This window comes from Triturus cristatus, chromosome 10 (genome assembly GCF_964204655.1).
Source record: "Triturus cristatus chromosome 10, aTriCri1.1, whole genome shotgun sequence".
In the NCBI taxonomy this organism is placed as follows: Eukaryota; Metazoa; Chordata; class Amphibia; order Caudata; family Salamandridae; genus Triturus; species Triturus cristatus.
Window position 1 is genome coordinate 910,576,711 of NC_140593.1, and position 23,091 is coordinate 910,599,801.

The following is a 23,091-nucleotide window of genomic DNA, read 5'->3' on the forward strand; positions in this document are numbered from 1 at the left end:
TTGGGCCTTTGAAAAACACAGGGGAAACGCTGTTATTACCAAGGGGACGTTAAAGCTGAGGGTGCATTAACCTCAAGGGTGGCAGTAGGGGAAACATATTTAGGAAGCATAGGTTCTCTTTCAGGCGTCCTTGCATGGGCAATAAGGCCCAGCGACGATCTTTTAGCATTTTCAATGCCTTATGAAAGGCGTTTCTCAAGTACAGTTATCTCATTTGCAATCAGAGAATTAGCTCTGATCAAAACGAATCTAGCGTACCCGAGATTGATGCACTAGATGAGAGACCCTTGCTGCGGATTTCCCTCGCTGACATTCTAGCAAAGTACCACAAGGCAGAAAATAAATGGAAGCACTTATGAGTAAGAAAAAATCAGGTCAGGTCCTAACAGCAAATGAACGAGGGATGGCCCGGTCTGGTCTTAGCCGGTCTATAACGGGCTAGAACGGGCCCGCCCTTGGCCCGGGCTTCGCCCGCGCTGCGTGAACACACTAGCGGGTAAAAGTCACTGGGCGGGAGGGCGGGGCCAGGAGGAAGAGGCAGCAGGTGAGTGAAAGAGGCTTCTGGGCATCGCAGTCCTCCGGTCAGGGCTCCCTCAGTACCAGCAGCAGACTTCCGAACGGCTCCCGCGAAGCGGTGGCCGTGAGGCTTATTATTCGTCCAAGAGCAAAGGCGGGGCCGGGAGGAAGAGGCAGCAGGTGAGTGAAAGAGGCTTCTGGGCCTCGCAGTCCTCCGGTCAGGGCTCCCTCAGTACCAGCAGCAGACTTCCGAACGGCTCCCGCGAAGCGGGGGCCGTGAGGCTTATTATTCGTCCAAGAGCAAAGGCGGGGCCGGGAGGAAGAGGCAGCAGGTGAGTGAAAGAGGCTTCTGGGCCTCGCAGTCCTCCGGTCAGGGCTCCCTCAGTACCAGCAGCAGACTTCCGAACGCACCTATTTTCATATACTCGTCCTGCCTTGCCACGGGCGTTACCTGCGGTTCACGGTGGGCCAGGAGTATTTTTAGTTTGCTGTGCTCCCTTTTGGCCTCATTAGTGCACCATGGGGGTTAATCAAGGTGATGGCAGTTATTGCAGCACATCTGCAAAGGTCAAGGGTTTCAGTCTTCCCCTAGCACCTCCAGACTATGGCTGACTGCCAGCATTTGCTTGGGTTCACGATCAACGTGGTGAAATCACACCTGGCTGCCTCTCAGACGCTCCCTTTTATTGCAGCTATTTTGGGCACAGTGCAGTTTCGGGCCTATTTCAGCCTATCCTCTGGAGCGGCAAGTCCAGAATATTCAGCCTATGATTTAGATGTTTCAGCCTCTATTTAGAATTTCGTTGAGGCTGTCTCTGAGGCTGCTGGGCCTTGTGGTCTCCTACATCCTGTGTCAAGAAGCCCTGCGTCTCTGGACATGGCTGGAATGTCAGGACATATTCCTGATGGTACAACATCTGGTGAGCTCTGAACGCCAGAGCGGGCAATTTCAGCCGTCAATGCCTAGCAGATCATGAATGGCTTCTCCACCCGGAGCTCATGTTAGGTCTCTTCAGAGATTGGGAAGAACTTTGGTTAGATCCATTTGCAACCACCAATAACGCTCAATGTCAGCACTTCTGTGCAGTGGTGTTTCCAAGGCAACTCTTTCTCGTAAACACTTTTTATCTTGTGGAGCTCAGGCCTCCTGTAAGGCTTTTGGCCTGTACCACTCCTGCCCGTAGTTCTCAAGAAGATCAGGAATGACCTGGCCTAAGTCATTCCTGTGATTCCAGATTGGGCTTGGAGTGTATGGCATCACAAACTCCTGAGCATGCACCTAGGTCCCCTGATCAGGCTGCCCCTTCAGGAGGAACAACTTTTGTAGCAATAGAGCAGGGTCCTGCACGCTAACCTGCGCACACTCCACCTTCATGCGTAGAAACTAGGTGGCAGCAATAGGCAGTTTTTGACCTCACCGCAGAAGTCTGCTATGTCATTCTGCCAGCTAGGGTGCCCCTCAGCCAAGACAGTATTCATACACCTTTGGGACAAATTTGTGGCTTGGCATGCCACCAAATAGGTTGATCCTCTTTCTGCACCTCTTTCGAAAGTGTTGTTGTTTGTTCTCTCTTTAGCCTAGCAAAGATTTGCTTTGAGGACAGTTAAAGGGTATCTTTCGGCCGTACCTGCATTCTTGCAGGTGCCGGACCAGCCCTCCCGGTTTAAGTCACCTGTTCTGACTCATTTTCTAATAAGACTACAACACATTTTCCCTCCAAAACCCTTCATCATGCCCCAATAGAACTTGAATCTAGTTTTGTTGTTCTTGATGTGCTTGCCTGTTGAGCCTATGCACAATTACCCTCTACGTCTTCTGACCATTGAAACTAATACTATGATGATGTACATTTCAGGACTATATGTATAGAATGTAAATATTAATAATGAGCTAGACCTGCCCCGTCCCCTTAGTTCCTAGGCATTTGTTAGACATAAAGAGCAAAATAATCACATAACTAACACTGTCATGAAATGTAGAAATGTAATGCACATGATATATGTCATAAGAAATCGTTTACAACACCTCTCTGAAATGTATGGTAACCCAGATACTTCAACTCATCTTAGCATTCTGCCTTATCATCAGAATGGTAACACTTGAAAGCTCAAACCTCTTCCACATCTTCCACATCAGCATTATTTTACCTGTAATCTTAGCCGGTCTTCCAATCATCTCCTCTGGCTGTCACACCTCTCTCCCCTCCGTCTTGCTTACTCCCTCAGAGTGAAGCAACAGGTGGATCCGTGGCGACCACTGTCTCCACCATCTTGTGTCCTTATGGTTCCCCTAAAGTTGTTACTTCTTGTATTATCTTCCCTCTTTCCTATCTCTCCCAATTTGCTTCCTTGGCTGTCTCATCTCGCCTATCATCTGCCACTTACCCTTCACCCTTCACACCTGCGTCTCTCTCTCTCTCTCTCTCCCAGTCAACCCTAAGGGATATCCCAACCCTACAGGACTGAACTCTCCAAATCACAGATCCAACACATCAATCTATATAACTACACCTCTGTCCTCCCCGACAAATGAATATTTACAGAAATAATCACAACAATCACCATGCCTAACAATACTCTAAAGATCCTATCTCTTAATGTTAAAAGCCATAACCATTCAGTAAAAGGAGAAAAATAGTTGAATATTGCCACAAACTAGGAGAAGAGACCAGAATAGATAAAGACATAGCTTGAAATCTCCTAAACAATTGGTATTCTGATTTGTCCTGACCAGATCCACAGGAATAAAAGTAATCAAAAGTACTACCAACACAGAAGGCAGATGGGTCATATCACAAATTATGAAAGACAACCAGGAACTTTTTATTGTTGACTTATATGCACCCACTGCAGATAACCCCACATTTTGGATCAACCTGAATAAAAGAATACCTGACATCCAAAACAACTCTAGAATCCTACTAGGAGGAGACTTCCACCTCCCAACAGATCTAACCTTAGATAGATTTTCAGCCTGCAAATTGAGACCGGGGAAATCACACACACAAATGGGAGAACTAATCACCACGCATAACCTGGCGGACTTCTGGAGACTTTTCAGCCCAGTAGGCAGTGAGTTTACTTTCTACTCGACCCCTCATAATTCGCACTTGAGAATAGAATACTTGCCCACTAATCTGAAACTTACTCCCCGAACCCAAGGATTGAACCAATTTTAATTTTCGATCACACATGCATTTCGGTTGATATCCCTGTCACTAACTCCCAAAACCCATATAGACTCTGGCACTTCAATTACATGCTTTTAAATGACCCCTCCTGCAGGGAAGAGATACATTGCACAATAGTAAACTAATTTAAAGAAAATACAACTCCAGACATATCCCTTGAAACCCTCTGGGCGGCAATAAAAACCACTATCAGGCGCAAAATGATTCGTACCATGACAAACCAATAAATCAGCCAACAATGCACTCCATCTACAAATTAAACAAACTGAAAACTCTAAAATACCAATACAATAAGCTAATAAGCGAGAGAGCACACACCTGGGTGAATAGTCAAGTCAAAACCACTTTAATCGATTAATTAAAATCATAAAAGTACATCACAATAGTTCATTCACATAATTAAATACATTATAAAATACAGTATAATAAACAGTCCCTATAGAGATCATCCGGAATAATGAATAAAACATTGAGATCATGGACCAGGCTGGGCATCAAGTTTTTTCCTTGTCCTCACCGCAGCAATAAAAAAACTAGCAGTATTAAAAATAATCCATGGGCAATCAAGTAGTTGCAAATACATCAGAGCATGTTTAACCTGATAAAAACCTTTCCCATAAAACAGTGGTAAAATGTACTTCTTTCTACTTTCTACATAGTGATTGCAAAATAGAATAAAGTGCGCAGTGTCTTGAATTGAACTATCATCGCATGTACAAAGAGCAGCATCCTCAGGTTTACTCCAACCCTGAAAACTCCCTAAATTAAAATGTATCAAATTAAAACGAAATCTAGTCAACAACCACTGGTGATAATGATTCGTAACCAACTTGAGATAAGGCTCAATCTGGGGAGAAGTTAATAAAAAAAATGGGCCCTTACCGACACTTTGTTTAGTTCCACTCCCTCCCGCTCTTGAGACCTTAGGTTCAGGAACTGAACCTTAACCCAAGCAATATCGCCCTTGGTGATCACATCCAGGTTCTCGTAAATCTCTGGCGCCCTAGGTTAAAAAACATCTTCTTAATGTACGAGAGCCAAGGGATATCGGACGCTCTGTCTAAACCAATACAATCTTTTAAAATTAATCGATTTAAGGAGAGTTCAGGGTTCAGCCATATTTTCAGCCAGAATATTAAAGGGGCCAGGCTTATATGGTCAGACACGTAATCCATTCCCAGTTCTTGATGTATTGAGAAAGTAGGGGATGTTTGGGGGATGGAGAGCAGTGATCGGAAAAATTTATTTTCTACCGTCTGGACTCCCTCCGCTTTTCTATACCCCCAAATGGCAGCACCATAAATCGCTATAGCCAAACATTTCGCCCTGTAGATGGCAAGGACTGCCTCGCAAGGTTTACCACCCAAACGTCGGGCAAAGCTTAATATGGCAGAGGAGGCTCTACCAACACTGTTCCTCTTTGCTGTAAGCTGCGGGGTCCATGAACATCTGACATCAAACAGGACCCCCAGGTAGGTAAAAACCTTTACTTTTGTAACCTCCGCTCCGTTACAATAAAAATGTTTAACTTTATTTTTCCGAGAGCCCAGGGACATGACATGCGATTTGGAACTGTTCACCACTAAATCTAAAGAACTCATGAACTCCCCAAAGGAGTTCAGTAGTCTCTGTAGTCCCAAAGGGGTATGAGCCAGTAGGACAGCATCATCCGCGTACAGCAGAACAGGTAAGGTACTGTTCCCTATACGCGGGATGTCCAAACTGGCCTTGCCTAAGGTTAAATCTAATATGTTGATATATAACGTAAAAAGCAGAGGGGCCAGAATACAGCCCTGTCGAACCCCTCTGGCCGATTTAAAGTGGCGTGTGCATTTGCCCTAATGGGATACCCTTACTGCAGCATATAAGTCTTGGTGCAATTCCGCTAAGAAATGAACCAAACAAGGGTCAATCCCCAAGTCCAGCAGGATCATCCACAGCTTCGATCTGTTCACCAGATTGAAAGCTGAGGATAGATCCATAAATGCCAAATTTATAGGACCTTTAGTGGCTTTTGTGTACTTGTTAATTAACAAGTACAAATTAAGGCACTGTTCCATTGTACCTCTACCAGATCTAAAACCATATTGGGCTTCTGCTAAAATCCCTCTCTCCATCACCCATTCTGATATTTTGTTCAGGATCACTTTGCCCAAAATTTTCACCGCTGAATCAATTAATGAGATGGGTCGGTAACATCTCGGATCACCTCTCTCTCACTTTTTAAAAACCGGTATGATAATTGATTTAGACCAGGACTCTGGAAACCCACTTACTACACTAGCATTAAAAACATTAGTTAAAATATTGCTCCAAAGCTCAATATCTCCTTTATAGAGATCCAACGGGACACCATCAGGTCCCGGGGCCTTGTTGGAAGCAGAGTCTTTGATGGCCTTCCCCACGTTTATTAAATACCAAAAGGTTAAGGGGGGAGGATGTTGCAGGAACCTTAAAAGTATCAAAACTCAAATTGCTTGCATAGATTCATTCGAAATGGTCCAACCACTCACCCTCTGGGATTTTAATATCGAGTGGGGCACTATCCTCTCCCGTTAAGAGTGGGCTATTAACTATATTCCAAAACTTTGCACTGTCCTTAAGGACCTCTACCGTCGTTAAAGCATCCCAGGCCTCCTTTTTGAGTTTGTTTTTCCGTCTCTGAATAGTTAATTTATAGTCTTTCCTCAGGGCTGAAATTTGGGCCTTGTCCCGGGGCAGCTTTTTTAGAGCAGTTAAAAGATTATGGTGGGCCCTGGAGCAGCTAGTGTCAAACCACTTTTTCCCCTGCGAAGGCCGCGATTTGCTAGAAATGGTTAGGTCTGTAGCAACCTGGTTACAAATAAGATTAAAGGCAGAAATTATCTCTCCACCAGGGGTGGAAGGATCCATGCATTTACTAAACCCGTCTCTGTTTTTCGCCATTAAATTCTCCATAAAATCCTCCGGGACAACTTTAGTCCACTTTATTTTCCTACCATGGTCACAAGAGGCCAGGCTAACAGGGGGGACAGGGACCGATGGTGTCTCCTTCGGACAGAAACCCTTTTCCAATAATAAAATTACCGGATTGTGATCACTAAATGGCGAGCGAAACACCTTGTAGCTATAGACCCACCTTAAAAGAGCAGGGGATAGAAAATATAATCAATAATTGATTCACTATCCCTTGCTTCAAATGTCGCTACCCGTTCTCTCTTGGTTAAAAAGCATGGCTCAAAAAGATCCGCCATTTGAAGAAAATCTTCCAGAGCCTCTCCCTTAGTAGAATGTTCAAAATGTGGTGGGACAGAATGCGGGGGGCCATGGGGATCGACAATCTTACAGTTAAAATCACAAAGATGAGTGTTGAAGTCACCCATAAAAATAATTTGAACAAAAGTGGTCTGACGTGCATCATACAATTCTAAAAAATTTGATAAAAAGCTTAGGTTCTCATTCTCGGATATGCAGTCCCCAGCGTTATAAAAAATTATAAACAAAATTTTAGATTGCGTATCAGTGATGAGTTCCACCAATTGGCAGTTATGGGAGGCTATGTCTAACTGGGAGATCTTGACCTTAAGTTTTATGGAAAAAAGGAGCAACATCCCTCCCTTTGCTCTGCCTGCTGCCGATGGTTGTGCAGGGTGAAAATAGGATTTAAAACCATCAATCCACAGGTTATTTTCTCTGGCCCAGGTTTCCTGTAGAGCTATAATGTCAAAACCTGCAGCAAACTTTAGCCAGTTTGCATCATCTTGTTTGGAGCGTAACCCAGCTACGTTCCAACTCATGATCTTCACAAAGTCTCCAGGGGCCCCTGAATTAACTGTTACATTACCAGTACTACAGAATGTGGAGACTGAAGAATCTAGTCAGTCATTGGCATCAAGCTGAGACAGGGGTTGAAACCTATTAGATGTGGAAATAACATCAGCACTCCTATCTGTATTATTGTTTTTGGGGTCAACCTGAAAAGAAACTTTAGGGGAACTCCAAGACGCAAGGTTGTTACTATGTACAGCACAAGACACCGGGGCCAAAGGGAGCACAGGTCGTGGTGGAGGACAATATCTCCCTCGTATATTGAATGATCTAGGGGGCAATGGGTAAAAGAAGCTTAGAGGGACAGCCCTTATGTTGCCAGCCTCCCCAGCCAAATCTGAGGCATCCCATAGCAAACGTGTTGCTACATAGGGATTATTAAAATTGACCACCACACAATCCCCCTTAAGTTTTTTCCTAGTACCACCTATCCAGCCAACCCGCCTAGCTGTCAAGATGTGACGTGAGATGTTTGCATTGCCCGAACAGTTCAGGTCACACCATTTCCTGGTGACTGCCAGTAATGCTTCAGTTGATTCAGTCTTACCATGCTCTAGAGGCGGGACTCTGAACAAGATGGCCACCAACGGGACAGCCTCAGGAGGGAGATTAATGCAGGGTTGGGTTAAGATGTTACATGAAGAGTGCCCACTAACAAGATTATCCTGGGGTCTATTTTGGACAGAAGAACTGATGTTCCTACTCAGGCGCTCCTCCGTGTCTCTTACCTCTGGGGCTGTCATAGTAGAGTTTGACTTGTTTAAACTCAAAGTCCTAGCAGAATCCCCCACTGTCCTCTTACTAAGATCGTCTGTTGTTGGATGCGCCGAACTAAGAGGTGTGTTAGTTTGTGTAGTGTTTCGAGCCTGACTTAAAGCTGAAAGTGTGGAGTCAATCTTGGCACATTTCTCTAATAGGCTAGCAACACACATATTCAAAGTTGCAACAATATCTTTGGCGATACTAGTTAAAATCTTCTCAAGCCGGCAAGAGAAAATGTTTTCCACCATGTCCCGAACCGATGAGTGAAGGGAGTCAATAGACTGTGGGCTAGGGACAGAAGAGGTGCAATTAGATACAGGGTCCCGCTTGTTTGATTTTTTACTCGTTTTCCTTGAACCTTTTGACTGGGGCTTCAATTGCCTTTTAGGTACAGGGGCCTTGTGGAGCGTAGGTTTAGGCGTAATTGTAGAGGGAACATGGGCCAAATCATCGCCAGCAGTACTTTGTTGTTCAGCCACCAAGGCTGGGGGACCAACAATAACGACCGGCTCTAGTGGGACAGGATGACTCCCCAAAGTCTGCAGAGAGCCAGGGTGAATAGCTATTAAGCGAAAAAACTACGCAAATTTTACAAAGGTGGGAATTTTCTTGCCAACTAACTAAAAGTGAAAAGTCAAGGTGCCACGATTAACGCTATCAAAAACAAAGCAGACAAAACCGAAACTGAACCCAAAAAACTCTCAAGCTGCTTTGCCCATTACAACAATAAATTATACAACACGAACAGACACTCAAACGTTACGAACTGCAAGAACTATCTCATGAATATAAACCTCCCCTCACTCACGGAAGCTGACCAAATCCCTCTTAACAAACCAATAGAGACAGAAGAAATAGAGGATGCGATCAAAACACTAAAACTAAAAAAAGCCCCGGTCCAGATGGCTTCATAAGCTACTTCTATAAAATCGTTAAACCCTTACTCATGTCACAACTAAAATCCATTTTTTATTTCGACAGCCATAGTGGCACAGTATGCCCAAACTTTCCGGAAGCGATAATCTCAGTTATCCACAAAGACCCCTTATACAGACCAATCTCTCTACTTAACGTAGAATGCAAAATATATGCAAAAGTCCAGCCACAAGGTTAGAAAAACTTCTCCCATCTCTAATCCACCCCTCTCTAACGTGCTTCTTAAGAAGGAGATTGGCCTGTGACAACATAAGATTACTTGCACGTGTTAGAAAAATCTCCCCTTCTTAATTCTCCTGCAATGGCCATGGCTCTGGATGCAAAAAAGGCCTTCAATAAAGTCTCCTGGCCTTTTTTAAGATCAGTTACCTGGAAATTTAACCTTGGACTCTCTTCTGAACAAATAATGTTTGTACTCAATGACAACCCCTCCACCAGAGTGAGGGTTAATGGCTCCCTCTCTGAAAGATTCAGTCTCTCACAAGGGACTTGGCAAGGATTTCTCCTTTCACTGCTGCTTTTTCTCTTAGCAATAGAACCTCTCCTCTCGGAAATTCCTACTCCTATTCCTCTGACTACACACTCAAGAAGGTGAAGAAAACTGAAGTTTTTCCATTCAACATCCTCTCAAATGGCAAAACTTCAACTTGAAATACCTTGGTCTTCACCTAGGCAAATCCCTCTCCGAGTCCAGCACACATACTGAAAACATCTTGCTGAAAAAGATTCAAGACTTGATTGAAACTTGGTCCCCCAAACACATGACATACTGGGGCAGCTAGAATGCACAAAAATACTAACTGCTCCACAAGTAAACTTTATCCTCAGTATGTTCCCCCTCAACTATCAGACTTTTTCTTCAAGACACCAAAGAAGTACACCACTCAATTCATCGGGTGAAATAAAAAAAACAGAATTGCTAGTAAAGTCCTATTACTTAACAAAGAGAAAGGAGGTGTGGGCCATACACTGGTTTAGTCCGAACCCCCCTCGTCCACCTCCCTTATGGACAGAAATTGAGAAAGACCTCTTCCTACCGTTTACACTGCTTGTGTCAATCTCAATGAACCACTTTAAACTGCAGCACTCCTTGATCATTCTTAGAGACACATTGTCCGCGGTAAATCAACTAGACATGATCTGCGCAATTCAAGTTAAATACTCCTCATATGCATCTATTTGGCAAAACCTGGGAATAAAAATCGACGGTATGCCCTCCACTGGCACTCATGGACATCAAGTAAAATGCAAGTTCCCTTTGGAACAAATCTAGATAACATATTCAATGTACGTGAACACAAAACAGATAACAAGTTTAAAGCTTCAAACTATTGGGTTGAAGTCTATCAACTGTGATGAGCCATTTAAATTAAATTCTAACACATGAACTAAAGCGCTTACAAATATTTATTTGATTAAAATCACATACAAATCAAAGAATTATACAAAAAGTTCCTTAATACATATCATATATTTAAAAAATCACTTTGACATATGTGACAATTTTACAAAGCATCAAAACACATACACACAAGAGAGAAAACACGATTTCAGACTCCTATAGTTAGTCTTTGTTTGTACATATCATCTATAGCAGTGAATTTATGGTCTGGTTAGACTTCTATTTGTACAATGGCGAGACCACATTTCAATAGAGATTATGTCATCAAAGTAGCGTAACTCATGGACATCACACAATATTCTGTATATCAAAGATGTGATCAATAGAGACAGTCCCGTCCTATTCTCTCTACTGCATGCTTCTTCAGGCATCCCTAGTAAGGAAGTGTACAACTTCCTGAAACTCAAAGTAACGATCAATCATAACCAACACTTCCCAATTCCTCAGCCCCCAAGTATTCTTATGAAATTTGACTCGCTCAAGCTCACCAAGTCTCAAAAATCTACAAGAGTCTCCGTGAATCAAGTTCCAACCCATTCATAAATGCCAAAAGAAGTGGTCAGAATCATGCCTTGGAGAAGGCTATTCCCACCTACCGGACAACAATTGGTCACCGATCTGGAAACATGCTACCAAACTGATGATTTCCCCAATTATGCTTCATTGCAAATACTGGTTACTACACATTACCTTTTGGACCCCTGCTAGACCCTACAAAATAAGCCTTCTTGACTCAACCAAATGTTGGAACTGCTCCTCGGAGGCAGGCGACCTTGACCACATGATCTTCTACTGCCCCCTACTCAAATCGTATTGTGAAAGCATCAACATAATCATTTACAATATCTTCCATTGTAAGGTACTGCTAGTCCATTTTTATTTGCCCTAGGCCAATGGGCATTTCCCAACACCCGCCACTTAGCAAAACTGAACAACGATTATTTGACTTGCTACTCACACTGGGTGTTAAGACGATCCTCTGTAATTGGAAGGATTTCAAATCAATATCTTATCACACTTGGTGGGCCTGAGTTTGCTTTCTTAGGAGTGCGGACAACATCATACGTAAGCAAAATTTTGACCATAAGTCAAGACTCTTATGATCCCCGTTAAACACTCATACCAAAACAAAACCACGCTAACTGACCATCCTGGCTGAATCTTGGGATATCCCATCTCCCCCGCCTAATCTCTCCCACGCTATCCTTCTTTCCCTCTTTTTCTCTCTTTCATCAGGAACTACATTTCTCCCGGACTAACAGAAATCTACGGACAATACTAGGAATTTTTTCAACCAGGTAACTTTCTGCCTCATGGACCCCCATCTTACTACGATCCAGAACGCTGGAACTGTAGAAATACTTTGCCTGTCTGACGGACTAAAACGTGAGAATTTGAACTTACTGTAATGTCTTCTGCTTCTCGTCTGTCCTATTCATTTGTTATTATATGTTATTTATTTTATCGAAATGACTGATAAAATGTTTAATAATAAATAAATAAATAACTGTCTTCCTAGTGGGCATTACATCAGCCATGAGGGTTAGCTAACTGCAGGCCCTCTGTATGCACACACCGTACACAACCTTTTTCAGAGATAAACTGCTTCTGAGAGCATTTGCCTCTTTCCTACTGGAAGTGGTGATACCTTTTCTTGTAGGCCAGATCATCTCATTGCTGACCTCTTGCTCCGCCTCACCCTTCCAAAGAAGAGCACAGACTCCATCGCCTGGACCCAAAACGAGCGTTATCGTTCTACATTGATCATACCAAAGGGTTCTGGGTGGACGATCAACTCTTCATTGTGTTCGTCGGGACAAAGAAGGAAAGGCTGTCTAGAAAAGGACCATCTCAAGGTGGATTGTGCTCTGCATTAAAATCTGCAACACACTATCCAAGAAGCAACTCCCTGAGGGCTTGCATGCTCATTCCACCAGAACCAAGGTTGCGGCTATTGCATTAGCTTGTGGAGTTCCTGCCCTGGGCATCTGTCAGGCTGCGACATGGGCGTTTCTGCACACATTTACCAAGCACTTCTGCCTGGACGGTCAGCTCCGTGATGATGGGCGCTTTCGGTCCTCTAGGACTTCTTGATCTAAATCTGTTTGCACCTTCACAGAGGTATTGCTTGGGTATCTATTCTAAGGTAAGGAATTTGCACCTGGAAGTCTGTATCATATTAACAAGATACTTACCTTCAGTAACGCCTTATCTTGTCTATCAATCTGAGATTCCTAACAGACTGTCCCATCCTTACCATCCTGTGAACTGAATTCTCTACATAGAATGGCCCTTGTTGGTCTCTAGTGTCTGCACACTGGTCCATCAGCATTCTGTCCTGGCTCTGTGATTCTGGCGTGGAAATGTTACGAAAAAAACTGAAGTCAGAGGCCTGGGGTGGCACCTATATAGGCACGGCATATGTCACACTAGGCGTGGATGATGCTGATGTGGAGCCAAACGACTCCACCTACCAACGTGCAGAGGTACTGATCAAGAATTTCCGGATCCAGTCTGATGCCTGGGGAATATCTAAGATAAGGAATCTGCGGCTAGGTAGAATCTCTACCAGATAAGGCATTATCGAAGGTAGGTAACTAGTTCTTTTGACCAACCTCATCTGCCACCTACATTGGAGCACCTTTCTAGAACCGTCTGCCTGTCTTATGACAGGGACAACAGGCTCTTTATGCCAAAGAAGCCATAGAGAGGATACCAAACTCAGAAACAGGGATTGGGTGTTATTCCCGCTATTTAACCTTGTCTGCAGATATCAGACACTTGTGCTGCACTCCAAACTCTCTGGATCTATAAAAATAAGTCTACTTTGTTATGCACATTGTAAGTTTCCCTTCTACAATTAATCCCCTCTTATATAAGGCAATATGATTTTTCAGATGCTTGATACATCCTCAGACCTTATGCCTTTTCTAATGTTTTTTTTTTCTGCTACAGCTCTCCACCGCCAAAGATGGAAGCTTTTGAAGAGTTCAAAAATGAGAGAGGAAGTGAAATCAACCGTATATTTAAGGAAAACAAGGCTATTTTAATCGACCGAAAAGCAAAAATGAGGGAAGTTACCCAGACCATCAATATCATTAAGTATGGAATTGACAACACCACGCAAGCTCTTTCAGCCAAGACCCAAGAAAGGGAGAATCAAGGTAACTCATAAAGGATTATACTTTATGGTTGATTGTTCATAGATGGGCAGTGATTATATCAACTCTAGCTTGGATTTCCATTTGTGCTATGTGAGAGGAAAGGGGTGTGTAAACCAATAGCATTAACATAATGAAATTGAGGGGGACATAGCAGGTGCCTGTGGAAGATAGCCGCACACTAGCTGAGCTCACCCCACAGCTGCCTCACCGTGAAATGGGAGCGTTTCCATTGGAGCCTTGGCACAAGAAACACTACATATAGGAATGTGAGGCTGATGGGACCGACATGAGGAGGAAGTCTGCACGGAGGCTGTACCTGAAGCAACAAGAGAGGTACGGCTCTGGTGGCTGCAGGCCACTGTAGTGTCTCGAGATTATGCATGCTAGGACCCTTGCGGTTTTGTGTGGACTCTAAACAGGAATTACGTAATCTTCTAGGAGGTGTTATGGTGTGGTTTTAAAAGTTATGATGCAATGCATGCAGGGTGTGGTTGTATGTTGAAGAATAAAGACGTATGTTACAGAGCTCTATGTGCGGCGTATTTCATTTGCATGTTCCAGGGTTGGGGAGGATGCTACAACTGGAGACGAGTAGGGGATATGTACCCCAAAGAAACAAGGCTGCTCTCCCTGAGAGGTTGCCACAGTATTGCAAACTGCTCATGCGTGCTGCATGCACCATGAATTTATGTAAAGCAGTCTGCAGTTGGCGTATGTGCAGTCAAAGCCCTACTCTAGCCCATACACAGCCATCGAAGAAGTTGAAGGCCCTGCAGAGCAGCACATTCAAGAAACCCACAAGAAACTTGCTGGTAAGGCTGCCGGCAGAGAGACCACGCCTCACCATAACACAGAGCCAACATCCAGTGATGACCAGGTACGAAAATTGAAACTCACTTACAGGTGATTAAAATGCCTCACAACGTCGAATAGGAAGTGACGGCCCAGGTTTTCATTTCCCTATTAAGGTAAATGTCCAGCCATGGGACATATATGCAAAGGCTGCAGGAAAGAAAACTTCTTTGCAACGGTCATCAAGAGAAACCAAATGCTTCACAGCAAGAAGAGAAAATGGGCGCCAAAGGTTGCAGAAGCATTAGTGACACGCCCACAAAGCCAGAAGGCAACATGAGTTAATGACAAGTAGTAACAAAACAAAGTCGATTGTTGTCAAATTCATCATACAAAGGTTCTTTAACGTCACTATCAAGCGCTAGTGAAGAAGATGGATGTGCGTCAATGATATCTACCAAAATAAGGCATGCACATGTAGGATTAGCTGCTTGCAAAGAAAATCAAAAGGGAAGCAAGCAACAAAGGGAAACATTTAATTTGGACACTACTCTAAATTTACATTGAAGGTGAACAGTTGCCCCATAACTTTATTATAGACAGTGGTGCGCCGATTAATATCATGCCGGTAGAGAAATGTAACAGCTTTCTCCTGTGCCATGCCTTACCCTGGCAAACACGAAGGTATACACATGGGCTGCATCTACACCGTTACAGGGTCCAGGGTCATTTACAGCAACCATGAGACACAAAACAACGTCAGCGCAATTGCTGATTCATGTTCTTCAAGGAGCTTCATCAAGTGCATGCTTACTTAGCTCTGCCACTGCTGCTGACATAGGACTGATATCTCTCAGCTGCAAAATACATGCTCTGTCCTAAATTGTGAGTCAGTTCCAGTTGTTGTTTCATGGCCTAGAAAGGCTCAAGAAAATGTAAGTGCAACTATATATTTATGAGGACATTCGCCCTGTTGCCCAATGGCACCCTAGAGTCGCTTTCTTCTTACAAGAAGTCATTGAGAAAGAACTAGAAACACTATTGAAGCATGACATCATTGAACTCTCCACTGGTCCTACGCCATGGGTTCCACCCATAGTTGTGGAGCCAAACAAAGATAGTGGCAGTGCAGTGCGTATTTGTCTTAATATGTGCCAGGCCGGTAAAGCAATTTAGAGAGAAAAACATCCTGGTTCCCACATTACGGACATGATCGTGCAACTGATCAGAACCAAAGTCTTCTCCGGTCTTCACCCGAACAAAGGATACCATCAGCTCAAGCTGGATGAAAACTGTAGGTACATTACTACTTGTTCAACTTATGTTGGTTTGTTCAGATACAAAAGACTAGGTTTTCGGGTATCTTCAGCTGTGGAGATATTTCAGGATGTCAACTGCCGAGTAATTCAATCTGTAACAAGAACAATTGATTAACAGAATGCAGAACAATGTCATACATTCACCCCAGTACAGAGATCTGGGCCTAAATCCACCGTTATTTTGCTGCCCATGCCATTCCAGTTTGAACCCAGCCATATACAAATCAGTCTTTAACCTGCACCCAATGGGAACTGTCCAGCCCGAACTACCAGGCCAGGTCCTCCTTGGACAGGAAACGAGCATCCTAGGACCAGTTTCGGGTTTCACCACTCATCTGCCAGGATAGCTTGACTCCAGTGGCATGGAGAGCACGAGACCCACTGTGGGTATACCCGTCCCACTCGGGGTGACAAATGCAAAATAACCAATTGATGGACAGAATGCAGAACAATCTCATACATTCACCCAGTACAGAGATCTCAGCCTAAATCCATAGTTGTTTTGCTCCCCATGCCATTCCAGTTTGTACCCAGCCATATGCAAATCAGTCTTGAACCTGTGCGCAATGGGAACAGTCCAGCCCAAACTACCAGGCCCGGTAATTCACCCTGTCACACATGCTTTCAATTACAGAGATGAGATACTGGTATTTGGGGCAACACAAATGGAGCATCACAAGGCCCTTACACAAGTGTGCCAATTACTTGCTGATGCAGGTCTCACCTTAAACTGGCAAAGTGTCAGTTTCACAAAACCAAACTCAAATCCTTTGGACACATATTCTCTGATAGGGAAATCACTCCTGATCCGGATAAAGTGCAAGTATTGTCAACTTTTTGCCCCCCAAAAGATGTAACCATGCTGCAATCCTTCTTAGGAATAGCTAGTTATCGCTCAAGATACATTTGTGACTTTTCTACATTGAGTGCCCCATTGAGAGACTTAACAAAGCAAAATGTACAGCTCCAGAGGACAGCTGAATGCGACCAAAGTTTCAAAGATATAAAACATGTGATTGCGAACGCAACTGAAATGGCTTATTTTCACCCCGAGTTACACACCGAGATCACAGTAGATGCGAGCATGGTGGGGCTGAAGGCAATCCTTGCTCAACACAATGGCGATCCAAGCGCACAGAGACACATTGTGGCCTGTGTCAGTAGAAGCCTGTCTGAACCAGAGCGTGCATACTCTCAGCCAGGCTGTAGTGTGGGCCTGTGAACATTTTCATGTGTTTTTACACTGAAACGTTTCACTATAATCACCGACTACCAGGTGTTGCTCACTATCTTCGAAAACCCAAAAGCCAAGATGCCACCTCATATCAAGAGGTGGGAGTTGTGACTGCAAGAGTACAGCTATGTGATTGTATTCAAGCCGGGGAAAGATCACAATCCTGCAGACAACTTTTCACAAGTGCCACTACATCGCCTCAGTTCAACATCCAGAGCAGCTGAAGTGTATCTCAATTTCATTGTGAAGTCCAGCATGCCAGCAGATCTGTCCCCTGAACAAGTTATTGCTGCTACAAATGCAGATTAGGACAAGCTCACCCTCAAAGACATCATTACAACGCTATCTTGGAAGAAGGATATCCGACCCTTTGCTGATGACGATGAATTGCAAAAATTCAAAAATGTACAAGATGAGCTGTCTGTCACCTGAGAAGTTATATTACTGAGAGGCTCGTGAATAGTCATAACTGTGAGCTTGTGGCAGCAAATCATTGAACTGCCCATGAAGACCATTGTGGCATTGAAGCCACCAAAAGAGTCATACGAGAACAAGTGTGGTCCCCCCACCTAGATGAATAGGTTGAGAAAGAGCTGAAAGCGTGCCACCTTTGTGCCTGTTTATCCCCCAAGGTGATGCAACATCCATTGACAATATCTTCCTTCTGCCTGGGAGAGAGTTGCAGTTTAGTTCTTTGGGCCACTATGAAATGGACATCATCACATGTTAGTTATTCATGAATAATCACGTTTTCTTTTGGTGGAAGTCTTGTCATCGACAACCCATGACAAAGTTATCGAGCGGCTTGATAACATCTTTGCAGCGTGGGGCAGCCCACTATTCTCAAATCTTATAAGGACCCACCTTTCAATAGCAAAGATTTCAAGGAGTTTCTTGTTCAATTTAATGTCAAGCATCAGAAGAGCACACCTCTTTGGCCCAAGCCAATGATTTTGTTGAACGGTTCATGGGCTCCCTCAAGAAGGTAGTTCAGTGAACATCGATAGTGGGAATCGATCTCAACCAAACCATGTGTCAAGCCCTTCATGCCTATTGATCAACTCCTCATTCCACAACCGGTAAGAGTCCTGCTACCTTGATATTTGGGAGACCCATCAGAACTAAGCTACCTCAATGGAGATTGGACCAATCGATGAATGCCGATAATGTCTTTGTTACAGACACTTCTTGAAAGTGCAAGCTGGAGATATATGCATATCAGCGCTGACGCATCCAGGAAACAGTTTTCAATAAAGGGGACAGGGTACTGGTCAAACAGAAAAGGAAGTGGAAAACAGACACTCCATTTGGTGTCGACCCTTTGAGAGTAGGACACATGGTACCACTGCATCGTTCCAGAAAGTCCATCACTCACTGTACTCATCACACTTTAAACACCTACCTCAATGTTCATCAGCTCCTATTATCACGAGTGAGGCGATCCCGCCTATTTGTCCAGATAAGCATCTGAACCATTGCTATCAGTGCCTGATCAAGATGCCCCTCACTTACCTCATACCTCGCAATCTGGTCGACCAGTGAAAGTGCCTTGATGACTCACCGAAGAACTATGATACTAATGCAGTCTGTACTTTTTATTTAACAAAGGGGGAGATGTATCTTGCGATTATGCACACCAGGACCCTTGCGGTTCTGAGCGGATTCTAAATAGGAATTACGTAATCTGCTGGGAGGTGTTAAGGTGTGGTTATAAAAGTTATGATGCAGTGCATGTATGATGTGGTTGTATGTTGAAGAATAAAAACATATGTCGCAGAGCTCTGTTTGCAATGTATTTCATATGCATGCTCCTGGGTTGGGGAGAAAGCTACAGCCAAATCCCTGGATGCCTGGCAGTGACAGGTGCTGCTGGTGAGCCTGAGTATCAGTTTGTGTTCCTGTAGCCGATTCTACAGGGTGGCCATCCGGTCCGACCTCAGTTGATAAATTTGGCTCCCATTTTGTTTTAAAACGAAAGCTGCGCCATTCAACCTGGTGCAGCTAAGCAGGGCACTAACACCCACTTAAGCTGCAGAAATACCTGCTTTGAAATCCTTGCAGAACTAGATTTCACACATAGTTAGGCAGAGGGTTGCTTCTATTGCTGCCGACGCCCCTTTTTTTCTCTTTAGTTTTGGTCATAACCTTCTCTGGAAATTGGCTGCATGGTGGGTCAGGAGCCGGACTCTCACAAGACAGCAGGGGCAGTCAGAGTGCTGTTCTAAATGAGAGTTGGCTGACAATGTATAACACATCTTTTCACGCATCAACAGCTGAATTATTGGTAGGGCTACGGACATTCAGACACGCCTTTGCAGCGCTCTCTGTGTATGTTTCTGGTGAATGAGTGAGACAGAGCTGTGCCGACAGAGCTTCACTGACCTACCGATGGAGTGCACCGATCTTTGGAGTCGAGACCACCTCTCGAACAAGACCCAGGCCTATGAGTGTTTACGCTTACTCAATTATCGTGACAGGGACACAGCACTGCTCGAGGACAGAGAAAGAAGGCAACAGGAATACCAAAGCATGACAATAGGTGTGTTCCCCAATTTCACTCCAAATATGCAGACTGACCACTGAATGTTCTTGCCAGTTAAAAAGTTGCTGAGAGACATTTAAGTCTATACCCAATGCTGTATCTAGCTAAATTGAAGTTCAAGTTAAGTGGAGCACCAAGAGTGTGCACAGATCCCGGGAAGACGTGGAAACATGTTAAAGAATGTTTGACACACCAAAGAAGAGGACGACCACTGCATGAGAAGATGTGGGCAAAGCAGCACTGTGGGAGGGTCATAACCATGGACGTCGATTCACCGAAATGCCAGCGGTAGCGGACCTCCACTTTCACTCACACACCAAGGCTTACACATACACACAAATTCACACAATACACTCTCTCACACATAAACACAACATACATTTAAAAGCATTTTTTACTTACCTCAGCTGCCATGATAGGGCATATTCCAGCTTATTGTAGTCCATTTGCATGGCACTATTAATGAATAATATATTTTATGTATTCACTATTAGTGTAATTAAACAAATGACAGAAAATAAAGCGAACGGAGCCCCGCTGGCCCTGTGTTCCTGGCACTGAATTTGCCACCTTTGAGGACAGGAGTCACAATGGCAGTAACCCCTAAATGACGTACATGGGTCTAACACCAGTGACATAGACTGAGCATGGGCTAGGCATAAAGGTTTGTTTGACTATTGATCTGCCATGAACTGCAGGGCCATGATCAATCAATCGATCAATAAATCAATCAATCAGGGGTTGGTAAAGCGCAACTACTCACCCGTGAGGGTCTCAAGGCCAAAAGGATGCTTACTTAACTTCCTGAAGTCTGCAGACATGTAGGAAGACTCCCTATACCATAAGGCACTATCATAAAGTTATTCTGTTGGGTGCCTTTGGAACTGAGAATCATATGATATAAACTAATACTGCTTTCAGGTGGGGATGGCTGCGGGGTGCTGAGTTACCGGCACGTACCCCCAATGCACAAAGCACATGTACTATGTAGTACTATTGGCTTGTTTAGAGTTTTTAGAAATATTAGTGCTCCGTTTAAGGAGCGGAGGGGTTGGGGGAGGTCGGGCTGTTATTTAGTCCAACAGAATATGCTGCTATTATCACTTACTTCATGGCGACACCACATTGAGTAACATACTGTCTGTGTAAGTTGGTAGGGCACCTTAGAATGTATAGCCAAGATGGGGACCATAGCAAAATAAGAGGAGGGAGGGCAGGAGATGCCCTCAGTCTGAAAATGGCGCCCTAGAATGTCAGAGGGATAAACCATTTTAGTAAAGTTTTGGCCTATCTCTATAGACATAAGGTACAGGAAGCACATCTGCCTCCCAGCAGAGAGAGTGGGATGGGTCTCTGGAGCAGGGCACTTCTTCTCCTCATACAGTTCACACGTCTGGGTGGCCTTACTCGTGCATAAAGGTGTTCCCTTTCAGTATATACCCACACTCAAGGTCTAGCAGGGCAAATACTTAATTGTGGAGGGTAAGATAGGCTGGATCCAAGGTACATTTATAAATGCATATGGCTCAAGTACAGATGCCCTAGAGTTTATCCATCATTGCTTCACCGTCTATATTAAGTTAACCTCTAGCACATTTTTCTGGGGTGAGGGCGGGTAAACAAGGTGTTGAAGAGAACCAGGGATGGCTTCAAATTCACGGCTTGCTCACACCTTGCTGCTTCTAAAGCAGGTTTAGCATGGCAGTACCTGCTGGTAGGTATTTGGGGAAGCAGGAAGCCAGAGGCATAAGATTATAAATACTATACAGATTGTCGTGTCTAGACTACTGACTCCTAACTAGGGATGCATGCACCTGGGTAACGGTGACAACAATACTCCCCTGATCATTCACCCATCTTACTGTCATTGAAGTTCCAGAACTGGCTGCTAGGCACAGACAATGGCAGTTCTCGTCGAAGGCCCTAAGAGACTCCATATTTAGGACAGAGATGAGACAAGTAATTGCTGAATACTTCCAGCACAATGTGGGCTCAGTTACCAGATCAGAAGTGAACTGTGAGGCCTTTAGAGACTACAATAGAGGGCTGAGCATGGTCAAACAATATGGGGTGCTGTGATCACTCTAGGACAATCTGAAGAAATTAGAAACTGAAATGCAAGAGGGTGAGCTAGACTACCATGTGGCAGGAAACAAGGAGACATTAGATAAAATCAAAAACCTGATGGATAAATAAAGTGATGCGGTGGATTCAGAAGCTAAGCTGATGGGAAATATGTTGCTGTCTGCTGATCGCAAGGGCAGTCATCCAGACAGAGCATTGGTGAGTCTCACCAGAACTTAAAGGGGGGCACAAAATATCATTGGAATAGAAGCTGCTGAAGGTAAACCAGACTAGTCGAATGTCGCAATCCTAGTCAGATTGCGAGAATTCAATGCTAACCTTTTACACGACACAGACTGAATCCACTCCGCAAGACCTGCATACTTATTTAAGCAGGGCCACAATGGTGTGGCTAGAGAAATCCGGAAGAGAACCCCTCTGCGCCCCATTAACAGTTACTGAAATTAAGGCAGCCATCAAAGAACTTGCTATGGAGAATGATGGATTAACATCCGATTTCTATCCAACATACACCATCGCCGATATATACATGCCACATGTGCTGGGAAGGTTTGAGGAAGCTAAACAGAATGGAGCTTTGCCTCCGATGCTATGTAAGGCCCTAATGGTAAAATTAGTTAAACTGGGCAACACCCCATTGCCGTGTGCCTCATAGAGGTCTTTGTCTTTAATTAATTTAGATACTAAAATATTGGCTAAAGTTGTGGCTAAATGATGGCTAGCGCATATGTCTGGTAGTATTCTGCCTGATCGGAGGAGCTTTAGTCCAGGAAGGGCTACAAAGCATAACACAGGACTGCAGTTTGGGATGATAACACCAGTCCAATCCAGAGCTGCGTTCAGCTGCCATGTTTTTAGACTTTGAAAAAGCGTTTGACTCTATATCACTGGGGTATATGTTCACGGCGTTGGAACAGCTAGGAGTGGGGAGGGAAACAATGGCTAGATCAGGCTACACTGTGTGGGATTAAAAGGAAAATGGATTATACTCTTATTCGTTTTCCGTAGCAAGGGGCACCCGGTAGAGGTGCCAATTGTTGACCCTGTTTTTTCTATAGCCATGGAACCACTGGCATCTAACCTCAGGGAATACCAGGCAAATACTAATATACATGTGATGGTGTCACAAAATGTTAGTCTCGTTCTATACAGATGACATATTACTATATGTAAAGCAGCCAACAAGAATATCTCACCCATCATTGGAAAGATCTTATGATTTGGAACTAGTATATCAGGCATCTGCATTAACTGGAATACATCGGAATTGTTACCCCTTAGACCATGCACAACCTGACTACCCTCTGGTATGGAGGTCAGATTCAGTGACATATTTAGGAA

The 23,091-nt window shown here is 44.0% G+C and overlaps 1 protein-coding gene across 2 annotated transcripts in view; it reads left to right on the forward strand.

Annotated features, from left to right (window-relative positions):
• The window catches only part of KIF9 (kinesin family member 9), a 567,914-nt gene that overhangs the window by 386,331 nt on the left and 158,492 nt on the right, over positions 1–23,091 (forward strand). For both annotated transcript variants that reach the window (XM_085630190.1, XM_085630191.1), the window contains exon 17: positions 13,570–13,778. In XM_085630190.1, coding sequence (XP_085486316.1) covers positions 13,570–13,778 — 209 coding nt within the window. The remainder of the gene's footprint in view (positions 1–13,569; positions 13,779–23,091) is intronic.